The 15,304-nt window shown below is 38.6% G+C and overlaps 1 protein-coding gene across 1 annotated transcript in view; it reads left to right on the top strand.

Moving 5' to 3' along the window:
* The window catches only part of STAG1 (stromal antigen 1), a 96,497-nt gene that overhangs the window by 65,644 nt on the left and 15,549 nt on the right, over positions 1-15,304 (top strand). Inside the window, exons 16-24 of the mRNA XM_026046540.1 lie at positions 486-578; positions 699-788; positions 958-1,161; positions 1,640-1,710; positions 5,593-5,680; positions 6,421-6,501; positions 11,212-11,304; positions 14,129-14,303; positions 15,008-15,147. Of these exons, the coding sequence (XP_025902325.1) occupies positions 486-578; positions 699-788; positions 958-1,161; positions 1,640-1,710; positions 5,593-5,680; positions 6,421-6,501; positions 11,212-11,304; positions 14,129-14,303; positions 15,008-15,147 (1,035 nt within the window). The remainder of the gene's footprint in view (positions 1-485; positions 579-698; positions 789-957; positions 1,162-1,639; positions 1,711-5,592; positions 5,681-6,420; positions 6,502-11,211; positions 11,305-14,128; positions 14,304-15,007; positions 15,148-15,304) is intronic.

The following is a 15,304-nucleotide window of genomic DNA, read 5'->3' as shown; positions in this document are numbered from 1 at the left end:
TGCACTTCAACGTGTGTCCTCACTGAGGATTATGTTCCAGTTTAGAGATAAAGGTCCTGAATCTGCTAATGAAAATCACTGTTGCAGAGTGAGTTGGTTTTGTTTTTCTTAATTATACTTCATTTCACACCGATGTCTTACATTAACACTACATCTAAGGTGTGGAAATCAGAGCCAATTCACTTGAAAGAAATAGCAAACTTTCCACTCACTTGGCCTGTAGTTGAATTTCAGTCCTAAAAACACATTGATGTGTAGAGACGATACCATATTGGATGAAATGACATTTTTCTTTTCAGACTTCTTCGCTCCTCCTATGTAACTACTCTTCAATTCAAATGTTTTAGGATTTTTTGCTCCTATTTTGATTTTTCTTTTTAAATACACTTGCATGGGTTTTTGTTTGTTTGTAATTTGTTAGTAAAGGTTAATGACTGCTATATTCAGAAACTTCATTCACTGAAGTAATTTTTAATTGCTTGCAGGTCTTAACGGCAAAAGAAAGAAAAACTCAGATAGATGACAGAAATAAATTGACTGAGCATTTCATTATTGCACTTCCTATGTTGCTATCAAAGGTACATTTTTCTATAGCATACATTGTTTACTGCTATTTACAGTTGTCTTTCAACTTTTTCCTGCTGTAGTGTAGATTTTTATTTTTACTTTGCTTTTTGTCTCGTTTCAATGATGTCTAGTATTCCGCCGATGCAGAGAAGGTTGCAAATCTCCTGCAGATACCTCAGTATTTTGATCTGGAGATCTACAGCACAGGCAGAATGGAAAAGGTACAGTATTGTCATCAAAAATCCACCCTGTTGCAACAGCCTTGTTACCACTGCCTCAATTCTGAAGATTTGTGATCTTACCTTGATTTGGTGTCTTCTTTGCCTGAATGTTGTTTTGAGTTTGGGTGTTCAGAGGACGTGAAAACTGAACTTCTCTCCTGCTCTGCAGCATCTGGATGCCTTACTGAAACAGATCAAGTTTGTTGTGGAAAAGCATGTGGAATCGGATGTTCTCGAGGCCTGCAGCAAAACCTACAGCATACTGTGTAGTGAGGAATATACTATCCAGAACAGGGTTGACATAGCTCACAGCCAGCTTATCGATGAATTTGTGGACCGGTTCAACCATTCTGTGGAGGATCTGCTGCAGGAGGTTTGTTTTCTTGAAATGAATTTAGATTACATAAATGAAATGGAGAAGAATTGCTTTAGGTGTATTTTCCACTTCAGAAGATTCCTGAAAAAAAAAGAAGTTTTGAAAATGTCTCCTTTCCAGTGGTTCACCAGGAGAATTTGATGTGCAGTTTGCATAAAATTTAAGGATGACATTTAAAAAAATCTAAAAAAAAAAAAAAAAATAGAAGTTTTAATTGTGTGTGATATCTACTCAGTTTTCTAATTCCCCCAGATTTATAATATCTAAAAAAAACAACCTCCTCCTACTGCTGGCGGATGTAGGTTTGAGTATTACCAGATGATCTTGCTTATTTCCTTGTGCTGTGCAGTGGTTGTTTCAATATTATTAGCATGGTAAGCCAGTTTTGGTGTCAACATTAACTTTCAAATGAGTCTGCTCATGAGTGATCTCAGTTCACAGATTCTGCTTTTCATGGATTTCCTTTTATTTTCAGGGAGAAGAAGCTGATGACGATGACATATACAATGTGCTCTCCACGTTAAAGAGATTAACCTCTTTTCACAAGTATGCCATTTTTCCCTGTTGACTTTGTCATTTCAGCAAATAACAGTTATTGTCTAGAGTTAGGAAACAAGAAAATTTATGGTCTAAACTATAAAATGAAGACTGATGAATGCTTTTTGGCAGGATGGGTATTACTATTTGGACTAGTCTCTGACCTTGCTTAGTTAATGATTTATTATTTTTAGAAAACCCTAGAGCCTTATGAGTAGGGAGGGACTAGAAAGGACATGCCTAAAGAAGTATAGCACTGTATCCAGACTGGTGCTAGGACCATCTTTGCCGTTTAGCCAGAACTAGGCTTGAAGTGACAGAGCCCTGGAACAGGCTGCCCAGAGAGGTTGTAGAGTCTCCTTATCTGGAGTTCTTCAAAACCCACGTGGATGCCGCCSTGTGCCATGTTCTCTGGGTGTCCTGCTTGAGCAGGAGGGTGAATTAGGTGATCTCTAAAGGTCGCTTCCAACCTCAACCATCCTGTGATTCTGTGATTTTACAAATTTATTATGAAAATGTATACGGCACACACCATCCTGTGCAAAATGCTTTTGTACCTGGGACCATTGTATCGATCCTCCCCTCCACATCAGTCTGTGCATAAGAGTTTTGTATTTGTAATTTGTTTTTCCACAGCCAGTGGATGCAAAGCGCATCTTTGCTTTGAGCTTCAGCGTAGGAAGAGCATGGAGGAAGCTGTTTCTATCAGTTTCTGAATATCTTTGAAATACCTCTCCTGAAAATAGTGAAGATAAGTAGTAGTAAAAATCATTAATAGTTTATGATGAGAGTTTGGAAGACAATATTTATCTTCCCTGCTAGAATGACAGGGATACAGTTTTCAGCAGAGTTGTTGTCAAATCTTAACTGCCTGGATTGAGCACCAGGCACAACCTCAAGGTGCACCAGAGCAGAGGGACCAGGCGAAAGCTTTGCAGGTCCTCCTGCTCTCTGAGACTCCTACAGACACTCCGTAACTTGCGGAGCAACCTGGACCATTTCATGTGAACTGCTTGAATTTCAGAGGTAATGCACACGCTTCCTCCATCAACTGTAGGAAGTTATTGCTCTTGTCAGCAGGCAAGAACACTTCATGTGCTGCTGAGAGTCACAGATCACTTCTTCTTTACCACAAGATGTGAGAGGACATGCCTCTGTAAGCTTGTTTGTACCAATAAGTGTATTTGGTTTCAGTGACTTGCTTTTCCCTCCGTGCTGTGCTTGGTCCTTAATCCTAAATCTTCTGTCAGGGTATGAAATAGCTCAGAAATAGCTGCTGTTTCTTCCCTTTCTTCTAGAGTCCCATGGAGTTCATTAAATCGTTACTAATTTCTGTAGTGGGGCAGGCTAATACATGTGCAAATGAGTTTTTCTGTCTCCTTGGTAACACCCTGGAGCCCCTCCTGCCTTCCCCAGCAGCACTAGAGAAAGCCATAATTCACTTCCAAGAGAGCAGCACAAATCCTAAGACTTCCCTGAGAGAGTCTCATGCATATGCTCTTCCTGAGGGTCTCAAATCTCTAACAAGATATTTCAGACTTGCTCGRTGCTTGAGACTACAAGGCTTTGTAGAGGAAACACTGATCAGCATCAGGGACATCTAACTTCACCCTTAAAAAGAAAGGAAAGTGAAAAGAAAAAGATATTGCCAAGCTGAAGAGTAACTGTTTATCATTCTCAGCTGATTTGTGATTAATCATGAAATTTTAGTGGGAATTTCTAATTAATAYCTGCTTATATATGGGGACTGAAATCCTTGTCATTACTGAATGTTAAGTCCACTGAGGTTTCTTTGCTAAAGAGAAGCAATCGCACAATGTGCGAYGGTCCTTTACCAGACCATTAGATAATGAGATTAAGGTCTCAATCCAAGCTTACATTGAGCATTTTCTTTTCAAAGAACAGGAGCTGTTGYCTGATAGTGTAGTTGTCTCTCGTCATCTGGTTGCCAAAAAATACATATCAGTGAAGAAATGGAAATGGTGGGTTAACAACTGGTATTTGTCTAGTCTTTGGGCAATGCGATAAAAAAGCACTGTGGTTTCAAAAAGAAGTGAGCCCTTTTTCTGAGGGGGATATCTCATGGTAGTTCTTTATTTGGTAATGAATTAGCTCAAAAAGTGGATCCTTGGGAATTAAACACAGATACTCTGTAGTTCTTATTTGCTGGCCAGTTTTCTTCRTAATTAAATTCAAGTAAATCAAATGGTATTGAAATCATGGTATTAGAAGAGGTCTGTCACGTTACACGCTGGATCAATGAAAGCAAATGAGTGGGAAGTGGATATTTTAGAAAGAAAAAAATGCTATTTGGCAGAAAAGGGCTCTCAACACACTTCATAATTAAGAAGTCTTTCATCAAACAAGGAGAGCAGTATTTCAAGTACAAATGAAATTCTTCGTTACAGTCTTTCCTTCCACATCTGCAGAATGGAATAATAAATCTTTTTGAGGTTTTCTGAAATAAAACACATGGAAGAAACAGGTAGGCCTACATGTATGTATATACATACAGCATCGTTTTACATTTAGAAATTAGGGTGGTTAGTATAGCTCAGCCCTTCCTCTCTCCACACTGACTTCAYAAGCCTGCTAATGGCTAGGGTAGCTTTCCAGAGATAAGAGTTATGTTTTTATCACTATAAGCATGGTCAGTCAAGACACTTGTAGGTAAAGGTCYTTTCTTCCTCTTAAACAAATCCTTTCCACTGCATTTTTCCATTAGTTGACGAATGCATCATATCTGATTCCTTCAGACTAAGTTATTTGGAAGTTTGTTAYGTCGTGAAGAAAAAGGAATGAAGATAAATAAAGCTTGAGTARAGAAATAACACTAGCTAGAAGAGCTGTTTTAAACACAAGGTGCAGCAGTGCTCACTATGTGCATGTTTGAGAAGACAGCAATTTTGTGGAGGGAGAGAGAGATCACSCTTTTTGAAAGGAGTTTTCTAGGCTGCTGCTTTCCTCACTTTCAGAAACACAATGGAATTGGTAGTAGATTTTCCTCAGCTCCCATAGTGTCTGCTAGAAGCACATGCCCCAGTGAACATGGCTGTGCATAGGGATGAAAAGAATCCTTCTCTCATAAAATGTTGGACCTTGAAGAAACCAGAAGATGATCTGACATGGAAGGGGCCAAGAGATAGACAATTCTGTGCCAAATATGAATTTCATCCTAGGAATCTCTATGTCAGACGAGATGCTTTGGTCCATTGTGTTATAATCCAAGTTATCTTTATGGAAGTTTGTATTGCAAGGCACCATGAAATATGTGTGGAGTTGGTATTTCTCAGCTTTGGAAGATGTCACTCTGGAAGGCTCTTCTGAGGACCCTTCCAAGGGTCAGGCTCAGAGCAAAGAGCTGAGGTGCCCCTGGCCATCATGGCTGGGGACAGTGTCCCACAGTGAAGGCTGACTGACATGGAGGGGTCTCACATAAAAAGTCAGAGGTGAGGTATTTTTTGATTTCATAATCTCTGCAGGATAATTTATGCTGCTGTCTGCCTCTGCTCACCAAGGAGATTTTCCTGCTTTAATTACAATGCTGTAATTAAGGATGTGCTGGTCTGTCTTGCTAGCAGCTCTGTGAATTGCTGGAGCAGGGTCTGTGCACTCGATACCACTAGTCAGAGACAGCTCCCTGAGAGCCTGTAATTTATCAACAATACCTCTCATTTCCATACTTCTGCCACCATCTAGAATTTAAGTGTAGGGATATGTTTGCTAACAGATGAGAAGAGAGAAGAGATTAGTATAACTTAATTGTGAAACATTGGAAGGGCARTTGCTGGTGTTTATCTCATATGCCTGCATTTCATGCTGTCCTCAGATATTTTCAGATTTTTAATAAACCCAGCACAGCTGATGTCTCTTTATTGCTTCTCGTTCTAGTGCTCACGATCTCACAAAATGGGATCTGTTTAGTAACTGCTACAGATTACTGAGAACTGGAATTGAACATGGAGCTATGCCAGAACAGGTACACTTCATCTTGCATGCATTGCATCCCCTGGGGCTCAGGCGTTACAGAGCTTTTGTTTTTTTGAATGCAATTACTGTTGTATTGAAGTGTCGTCCAAGGGGTGAAAAATCATGCATTTTTTTTCCCCGTTTCTTTTGCTCTATGTGGTTTTGACCAAGCTCCTTTCCTCACCTTTCTCATTGGTAAAATAAATTTGTGTTCCTGGCTGTACGGGCGCAGAGTTAGAGCCTGCCTGCCTTGGCTCTGCACATTTCCACATGCCCGTAGGCACCCATGGCTCTCAGCTGTGTAACCTTCTGCTCTCTCTGCAGTTGCTACTTAAGGCTACCTAATATTATTTATTTATTTACTTATTAGAAATTGAGCTACATGTTCATTTGATAATGGTATGGAATTCCTGATTACTGTATTAGCAAATTAAGATGTAAAGATATTTAAATGGATGCTTTTGCACTGAGATACACAATTGTTAGCTTTTTCTTCTCTTGTGTTGTGGCATCATCTTTTACTATATCCTAACACAACTTTTCTGCTTTGTTTTGCTTCCAAGTCTGTTCACAGTATTTTGCGACCGATCATAAATTGGTTCTTTCCTGCACCAGACTGAGGAATAAGACTGCATGTTTGCAAACAAAAAGCATTGCCAAAGAGCTGCTCTTCTTTTCCTTAAAGTGTGTTTTAAGGATCTGCTTGATTTTGCTAATGTGCTGCTATTTGATGTGTTCCCTCTGTTACAGATAGTTGTTCAGGCACTGCAGTGTTCCCATTACTCTATTCTCTGGCAGCTGGTGAAAATCACTGAAGGCTCCCCTTCCAAAGTAAGTAGGGATTCGAGCAGTTCTCCTGGAGACCCAGAACTTGCCTAAATATGCATTAGGCCTGAGTCTTAATAACTTGACCCCATGCAAAGGAGATACTGAATGTTGTGTTTTCATTTATTTAATGCTTTTATGGTCTGTTTGTCAGCAGAAATTTGCCTAAGTAAACTATACAGACAACAGTGAAAGCTGGTCTGTACTGCAGTTTAGCTCTGTTGATTTTCATGTTTTTATTGCGGAAGATAATGCGCTTTGTTGTGAGTACAGCAGTTTGCATGAACAGGTGAGTGGTGTTGACAATGCTTACCTAATAGCTGCAAGCAGTACTGTTGATTTCTCTACCATGGATAGCTGTTTTATTACTGTTTTTACCTTTTACTTCATTTTTTATGTTGCTAAATATAAAGATCAGCTTGCCATCARGGACTAATAAAAAGTAAGTGCATGGAAACGTAATGCTGTAAGGACAACGTTACATGTAACTTATTTATTGTATTTAACCTTTCATGGATCTTTTCTTAGCTTTTTTTTTTTTTCCCCTTTATTTCCCCTCAATTGCAGGATAAAAATGCCTTTTTAGGACAGTTTCAGAAGTATTACAACAAATGAAAGCTCTGTGAAAATGAGTAGTATGTGTATTTCCCCATCAACTTCAAAGGAAAAGCAAAGTACTATAAAAATAGCATTTAATGTACATAAAAAATGACAATGCATTATAAATTATTTTCTGGAATATTGATATATTTGACATTTTAAAATAGCTTCTAGAGAATAAAAAACATTATTATTTTATATCCTTCATCTTGCCCTCACTCAGCTTTTCAGAGGCGCTTGCTCAGTGTCTTCGCCATGCTGCTAGTGTACAGTATCACACCTGGACTCCTTACACCTGAGAAAACTGACTACATCCCATTTATTTTAAATGAACTCAGGATCTCATCGCAATCACAGAATCTGGAGTTTCCCTGGCTAGCAATATTGATCTCCTTGGGGAGAAAATTTCACCTTTACAGAAGGAACTAAATAATGAAAGTCAATTCCGGAGACCAGTCACTACTTCCACCCTCACGTCCATGAAACCAGCACACCAAATCTCAGCTCAGGGCTTCCCTAGGAAGGAAAACAACCCTGGCAGATGACCTGCCTGCCAAGGGGTTTTTATGTGGGGCACCAGGCACTTAGTGCAGATGCAGTTCCTGGTCATGCAGCCTAGACACTGCCTCCAGCTGCTTTGGTAACGTTTTAGGTAAGGTTTTCCCCATGTGCTGTGCCTGTTGGGGACTTGCCAGGGAGTTTACTCCCTTTGGAAGGATAACTGTGTCCTCCTGCTTGTGAGTCCTGCGAGCAGCAGTGCCCGGGCATGCCCTGCTCTGGGTGCATACACAGAGCATTCAGTAAGATTCTTATCTCCCTTTGCCGTTTTTCTCCATTTTTTTTGAACTAAGTACAGTAAGATGCTGCAGTATAGCATAAATGGTAGTGAGTGAGAGCGGCCAGCACTGTTGGAAAAAAAARGTTTCATGTTTTCTTGGATCTAAGTATAGCAAAAGAAATGTACATACCATAGATTAAAGCCAGCAGCTGACGTATGCAGTAACTATGTAGGGCATGGTCTGGAGCGTTGCATTTTGGAGTCAAAGTATGTGGACTAACGTTTGCCATGTTAACATGGAGGTCCAATGAAACTGAGAGAAGTCATAAATGCAGTCATTGGGATTTTCTTGGGAGACAAGCTCAGTGAGCTGAAAGCTAATGGCTCCTGAACATTGTAAAGGTTAGCCAAAAATTGGGGTAACAAACAGAGTTCATACTGTAAGTAGTTTAGAGGAGAGGCAAAGGGAAAATAACAGCCTTGGGCTCCGGGGCAGAAGCAGAGCATTTCTGAAGGGCCTCGTGCTGCAGCAAGGGTTGAGGAAGCAGCTGTATGGATGCAGCTTGTGCCAGGGGCAGGGCAAGCTCGTGCTCTGAGCCGCCCTCTCCCTGACTTGCACCTACATATTGCACTAACATGCTGCAATATCAGACTGCTTAAGTGCGGGTTATATTTACCCTGGCTCGGCTCAGACATCCAAGTCACAGCATGACAGCGGTTTTACCTTCACAACCAAGGGGAGTGGTTATGTTTTATATACTGTTTTTTCATCCTAAGCCAGCATATGATATAGGCACCCTTCAAAGGCCTTGGYTGCACGCCTGAGAATAGTAAGCACCTTAAAAAACTTTTTTTTTCATTCTATTCTATTCTCTCTTATAAATACATGAATAAATAAATAAATAAATTTTACCGGTCTACAGTATTCTGGGGATTTCTCCAAATGTAGAAAAGTTCCAGATGGCTCTGTTGAAATGTTTAGCAGTGCTTTCTTTTGCTGCCTGTAACTCTTCAAAATTTAATGTCTGTAATGCTATGAAATGAGAAGAACATAATGAATAACATATACCTGGGTGTTACTCATCCTTTGACAGAAAGAAGGATCGAAGACATAGTCRCTTTTTAACCTTTTTATGGGATTTTTTATAGATTTTAGTTTCTCTATAGAATTAATTAACACCTACATAGAAATAATTGTGCTAAAAATAGGTTATTAAAGTCATTGTAATACCAATGCTTAAATGATTAATAGAATTTTTATAACAGTGAATAGAAAAGCCTGGCCTCAGTCCTAGCTAAAATCTTGGCTGAGAGGCTGATAGGAAATACAGTACAAGGCTGAAAGATAGGAAAAACATGACCCACAAATAAGAGATGAAGGAAAAAATCTTGCTCTTGAGAAGGTAACTTTTTTGACTGAAATGGATTCTACTCTAAAATATCAATTTGTGTAAGAAATTAGTATCACAATGTATTTCAACCGAATATTTGAATATGTGAATTTAATTCAATCTATATTCAGTAACTCAAAGCTGGATAATTTATCTGAGAACAAATGCAGGTGGAAAATCACTGTGCTGTAGAACTGCTCCTTATGCATTGCAGGAGAGATTTCATCAAATTGATCATGGTTCTTGCCCATGATCAGGGAGGGTGACATGAAATTATCTAGAATGTGATTTAAAAATCAATTAAGATAGGTTTTTAGGGCCATAGTGATCTTGGGCTGTGTTAACACAGCAAATTGAATAGGAGTATGAAGATGATAGAGCTCGAGATTGTGGCTGAAGTACTGTCCAGGTCAGAAAACCACACAGTCTATTGAAAAAAACGTAAGAAGTTCATAGATCTGGGACTCCTTGGGGTCTTCAGCACATTTGCAGAGATGCCTTCTGTTGTGAACCAGTGCAGGCAGAACATAAGGACCACAAAAAGGCTTTTGTGTAAACAAAGTATAACAAGATTTGTGATGCAAAACAGTAAAAAGCTAAAACTAGAAATGAGACATATGTGTTGAACAGCCAGCATAATTAAAAACTGGAGTGGTTTAGTGAGGAAAGCGTAGATGCACTGTTTAGATTCTTYGGATTTAGACTAGATGTCAATCTGTAGGATACTCTTTCATCTTAAAAATTGGTGCAAGTACCATAGAGGGAAAGGTGGTGGTTTAATGTGGTTTAATGGCTTGTAATGCTCCCTTCTTGGCACAAAACCTGTGAAAACTGGGAAGGACAAGGACAGAAGTGCTGCCTTCTCTGTGCGGCACTGGCTGGGATGCTGGTGGGCCTGGAGGCTGGGAGACGTGTGGCTGCTGCTGACACTTGAGCACTTGAGAAGGAGCAGACAGGGCAGAACCCCTTCACTGTGTCACTGCAGCAATGCAGGAGACGCAAATTGCTGCTGACACATCCAGTCCTTTCACAAAAGGTGGAGCTAGCTCAGAATCCTAGTTCTCATTTTCTTCTCCATGTTGATTTGATCCTAATGTGAGGAAAATAATTAAGTGCAGCCAGGAAGCCACACACATTTTTAGCGAGTTCTTGGTTATGAGGTACAGGCAGTCACAGCTTTCTGCACAGCAAGGCTTCATTTCTTCCCTAATTACTTATTATTATATCTAATTATCTTATTACTTCGATTTGTTTTCACAGTTTACATATTTACTTTGTGATCTTTAAAATGTAAGTATTCAGCCTGGGACAGCATTAATTCCTGCAAGGCAAAGGACACAATGCTCCTCCTGAACCTACCACTTCTGCTTCCCGTGGTTAAAATATTTGTTGATTTGTTGATTGTCTCTGAGATCCAGGTGGTTAAATGCAGTCATTCATTTATCTTTGCCCCTGCAAATCCTTCCTTCTGCAGATCAACCAGCGTCCCTCCTTCTGCCATAGGTTTTCAAGTGTCTGTAACTTGTCTTCATATTTCCTCTATGGGCAGACCCTTAGGATAATGTTTYGGTTGAACTTCTGATATTTATCAATATTTTTTACTTTTTTGGCTGTGTTGGTTTGTCTGCATACAGAATTTTTATAAATCACCAGGTGGGCTGAACTTGTTGTATTAAAAATATTGTTCTGAAACATTTATAATATAAAATAAATACAGACCATTTTAACTCATGAAGGTATTATTTTTATTATTATTATTTATTACAGGGAAACCTTGGACTATTCCTCTGAAAACCTGTGAATTATTTAAGGAACATTTTAATTGCCTTTTTGTTTTTATTTGGCTGGTTTATGGGTTGAATGTGTGGAATGACCATCTTATTTTGTTGTCTCCTAGCAGCCTCTTATTAGTACTTAAATATTATCTCTTTGCTATGTTTATTCCAGGAGGACTTGTTGGTACTGAGGAAAACTGTGAAATCCTTTCTGGCTGTCTGCCAACAGTGTCTATCAAATGTAAACACTCCAGTCAAAGAACAGGTAAAAGAAGTGTCACTCGCAGGTTTTACAAAGGGCAAATATGTAATTGTAGTAAAATTCAGACATTTATTATCCTGAACTTGAAGTAAAATTGTGTGTGCCTTCTATCTAAATAGAACTTAAATGAATACTCCGTAAAATAGCTGTATTAAAAGCATATTCAAAACGTCAAATTCATATTTGATAATAAGGATTACTGGGGTTTTTATGGCTACATTCAGGTATCATAATCTGCTGAACCTGCACATATAATTGAATCACCTTAAATACAAGCCTATTTCTTTAGACTATTTTAGTATGAATTGATAGAAATAGGCACACTTAGAGGATGAGTCAGGCCTTAGATGGGCTGAATCTCTGTCTGATAATAGTGACTAATAGGGAGCTTAGTGACTGCTTTCCTGTCAAGATTAAATGCCAGAAGCTAGATCAGCCTTGATGATATTTCATATTTTGTTATCCTAATAATTCAGTTAAATACAGTAGCAAAAACTCTCTAGCAAATGTGGCTGTGTTTCCCATGGTTGACTAATGGTAGAAATTTAAGAAAAAAATGCTGATTGATTCTACAAAGATGATGTGAATAACACTAAGAGCATGATGTCCTCACAATACACAAAAATTGTTCTTTGACAAAGTTACCTTTCCTTGAAGAATCAGAGTAAACTATCCACTTATACAGTGTCTTTATTATGCAAATATCAAGTGCTGGAGGTCTTTAAGATTTCATCAATTTAATCATTATAGCTAAGGCTGCTGTGCATCCTTATTGACAAGTAGGTTAATGTGCACATCTTTCTGCATGTATATTTGTGTGCATCCAGGGGCCAGAAGTTTATTTGTGAACACATCAGCAGGGATCAGATCTCTTGTGGTTCAGTGTAGTTACCCARTATTCTGTTTTGTTTTTTAAGGGAAACTGGCTATGCATGGAGCAAAAAGCTTCTGTTGTGTGTATTTAGAAATTGTATTGAAAGAAGGGAAATCCGAAGGCATGTTGAAATAACTTGTAGTCTCTGCAAGAAACAATAATAGGGTTGTTTGCTGAGATTTTGCTGATGTATTTTATATCACATCCATTCACATCTTTGCTGTTTACAGATTGCGTTTCTTTATTAGCCCTTCAACTATTTTGCAAACACTGTTAACAAACTAACTGGCACACACTTATTTGACAGAATTTTTTGAAGGTAATGCTTTTTGAAAGATAGTTCTGTTATTTTGAAAGATAGCTCTGCAGAAGTTGGSAAATGTAAAGTCTCAGAGATCTCCACAAAGGTTGGATTTTTTAAGTTAAGACTCTTGAGTTTCTCTTAGATTTTTTAAGATAAATCTCCTGGGACTAAACATTGTCTATAGCATGAACCCRTCTCTGAGCCCATTGTTGTCCTTATGCTGGATAGAAATAGGTATTTTCAGTGCATAATTTGGTCTTTTTTAGAGGTATACATTAGAATTTTTCTTACCAGATCTTAAATTCCAGCAAGTATAAAAAGGTCATCTGATCATCTGATCTCTCACTTCAGATGAATTTCACAGTTTACAGTGATTTGCATTTTCTTCTCATCTTAAGTCATAGCTCACTCTAATTTAATAACATACACCAAAAGATAAGTGACCTGCTATGACCTTTTGGACATTTGTAAAACAGTTTGGTCTCACTCACTACGTTTCACTAGGTCTCAGTTTAAGAATACATTTAAACACACATTTAATTCCCTTTCTGTTCACCAAAGCGCTTATTCTAAGCACAATCTTAAGTGTAAATCAATGTGAGCTAAAATTGAGGAATTCAGCTGTTTTATAGAGTAGGAATATAATGATGGACTGACGGCCTGGATTTTACAAATGTGGCAGAGCTATTTTACTATCGCTCCTCAGTTGACAACCCTTTTGGGCTGCCACCTACGTGGGCACTGTGATTGTCACTGCCCCCAGCGAAGCTCCTGCAGGCTCACAGGGACAGAAGCAGCTCTTCCGAGCAGCGATCTTCTAGGAGTCCTTCTACACATTCACGCTTGGAGCCTTCTCTGCTCCRCTCACAGAGCTGAGGCACAGAAACCAGGGTGGTTAAGAAGTCCTTCCTGAAAGCTGCATAGGTGTTAAATGTAATGCAGACAAACACAGCTGGCTACGAGCCTCTGGCAGAAGCCACTGGGGAAAACAATGTTATTCTCAAGCATGAGAATATACAGACAGCTCCTTGAAGAAAATAAAGTTATTAATAGCTGCCTTCCTTTCTCTTTTCCCAGTAGCAAGTGTAAAACAGGAATGTGCATAAATCTTTAGAAAGTTTTCCCATGTCAGCTTGTATTTAGATTTGAAGACTGTGCAGAGTAACTCAATTACTGTTGCAGAGAATCATTTAGATTCTGGTTTCCTTGGTTTTAACTGCTTCTCTGTGTTTTATGAATATAGCAGTGACTCAGCCCAACTTTTCCCTCATCATGTGTTTCAACTTTTTTGCCTGTGTAACTTTTCTGGCTTTTTCTAGAGAGGTTTTTTGACACCTACTTTGGCTCTATTTTAGAGTCCTTTCCATAAAAAAAAAAAAAAAAAAAAAAAAAAAAAAAAAAAAAAAAAAGGAAGTTTAATATAGGTCATCCTGGACACCAAAGAGGTGATAAACACAGTTGCCTACCTGGGAATCCAAGAAAACATTTCACAATTAAGGGAAACTTTCATGGACACTTTTCACAGCATCCAAACTACAACTGTAAACAGCTAAAGGGGAATATTGGGGCAATTTCTGGAAAATCAATAGAATGCATTTTATTATTTATCTGACTTACACTTCTGACAGCAATTATCTTTTGCTTTTCAGGCTTTCATGTTGCTTTGTGATCTTTTGATGATTTTTAGTCATCAGCTGATGACTGGAGGTCGGGAAGGTCTTCAGCCTTTGGTGTTTAATCCAGATTCAGGCCTCCAGTCAGAACTTCTCAGTTTTGTGATGGACCATGTCTTCATTGACCAAGATGATGAGAACCAGAGCATGGGTATGCTTAGCTTTCATATTTTCCACTAAATTTCTTTCATGGGAGACATAAGAAGAAAGAAGCAAATTGAAGCTTCAGATCAGTTAACAAAATGACTTTCAAAATTATTCTTTCTTCGTGCTTTGGGGAGAAAATAYGGCTCTGAAATATTCAATATGACATGCATGCAATATGATATTAGCAATCAATGTTAACATTTCTTATAACTGAATTATATCTCCTACTGTTTGTTGCTATTTTAGAGTCAAGGTTTTCATGCATGAAAATACAAGGCATGTGGTAGAGGTATTGCTGCTTCTAAGTCATCCTGTATGAAATATCCATAGATTACTGTTAAAGAAGCAACTCTAAATATCCTTTGATTACACTAGTTAAACAAAAAGCACTCAAAAAGTCTCCACTGTGGCCTTTCTCAGGTTCAAGAAAATAAGTGATTTAATGTCCATGTGGATCATGTTCAGTAGAACTTAGGTCTACTGTGTCTTCGGTCAAGGGTGCATCACCTTCCGAAACTTCCTCAGTTCTTCAACACAGGCAGGATGCAAGAATTATCACCTCTCATTTTAGCTTCTTCTGCAATCATCTTTGCTACGTTCTGAAGAAAGGCMTTTTTCTAAAAGTTACTCTTTTATTATAGTTAAGTAATGTTGCTTTAGAACACAGTAGATATTTATGAATATTTTTATTGTTGCTGCTGCTTTCAGAGGGAGATGAAGAAGATGAAGCCAACAAAATAGAAGCTCTGCATAAGAGAAGGAACCTGTTGGCTGCCTTTAGCAAGCTGATAATTTACGACATTGTGGATATGCATGCAGCAGCAGATATCTTCAAACACTACATGAAGGTACTGCTCTGGGTACTCTCCTCCTCCCGAACAACCCCAGAAAATTAAGTGTCAGGTCATCTGCCCCTTTCCTCCAAATGCAGTTCAGTTGTTCAGTGCTGAACGATTTTGAGAGCTTTTTCTACCCTTATCTGATTTGATTTCTGTAATTTTTTCT

Source organism: Nothoprocta perdicaria, unplaced genomic scaffold (assembly GCF_003342845.1).
Source record: "Nothoprocta perdicaria isolate Ctin4 unplaced genomic scaffold, notPer1 scaffold_449, whole genome shotgun sequence".
Taxonomy (NCBI): domain Eukaryota; kingdom Metazoa; phylum Chordata; class Aves; order Tinamiformes; family Tinamidae; genus Nothoprocta; species Nothoprocta perdicaria.
This window is presented reverse-complemented; position numbering and strand designations above follow the sequence as displayed.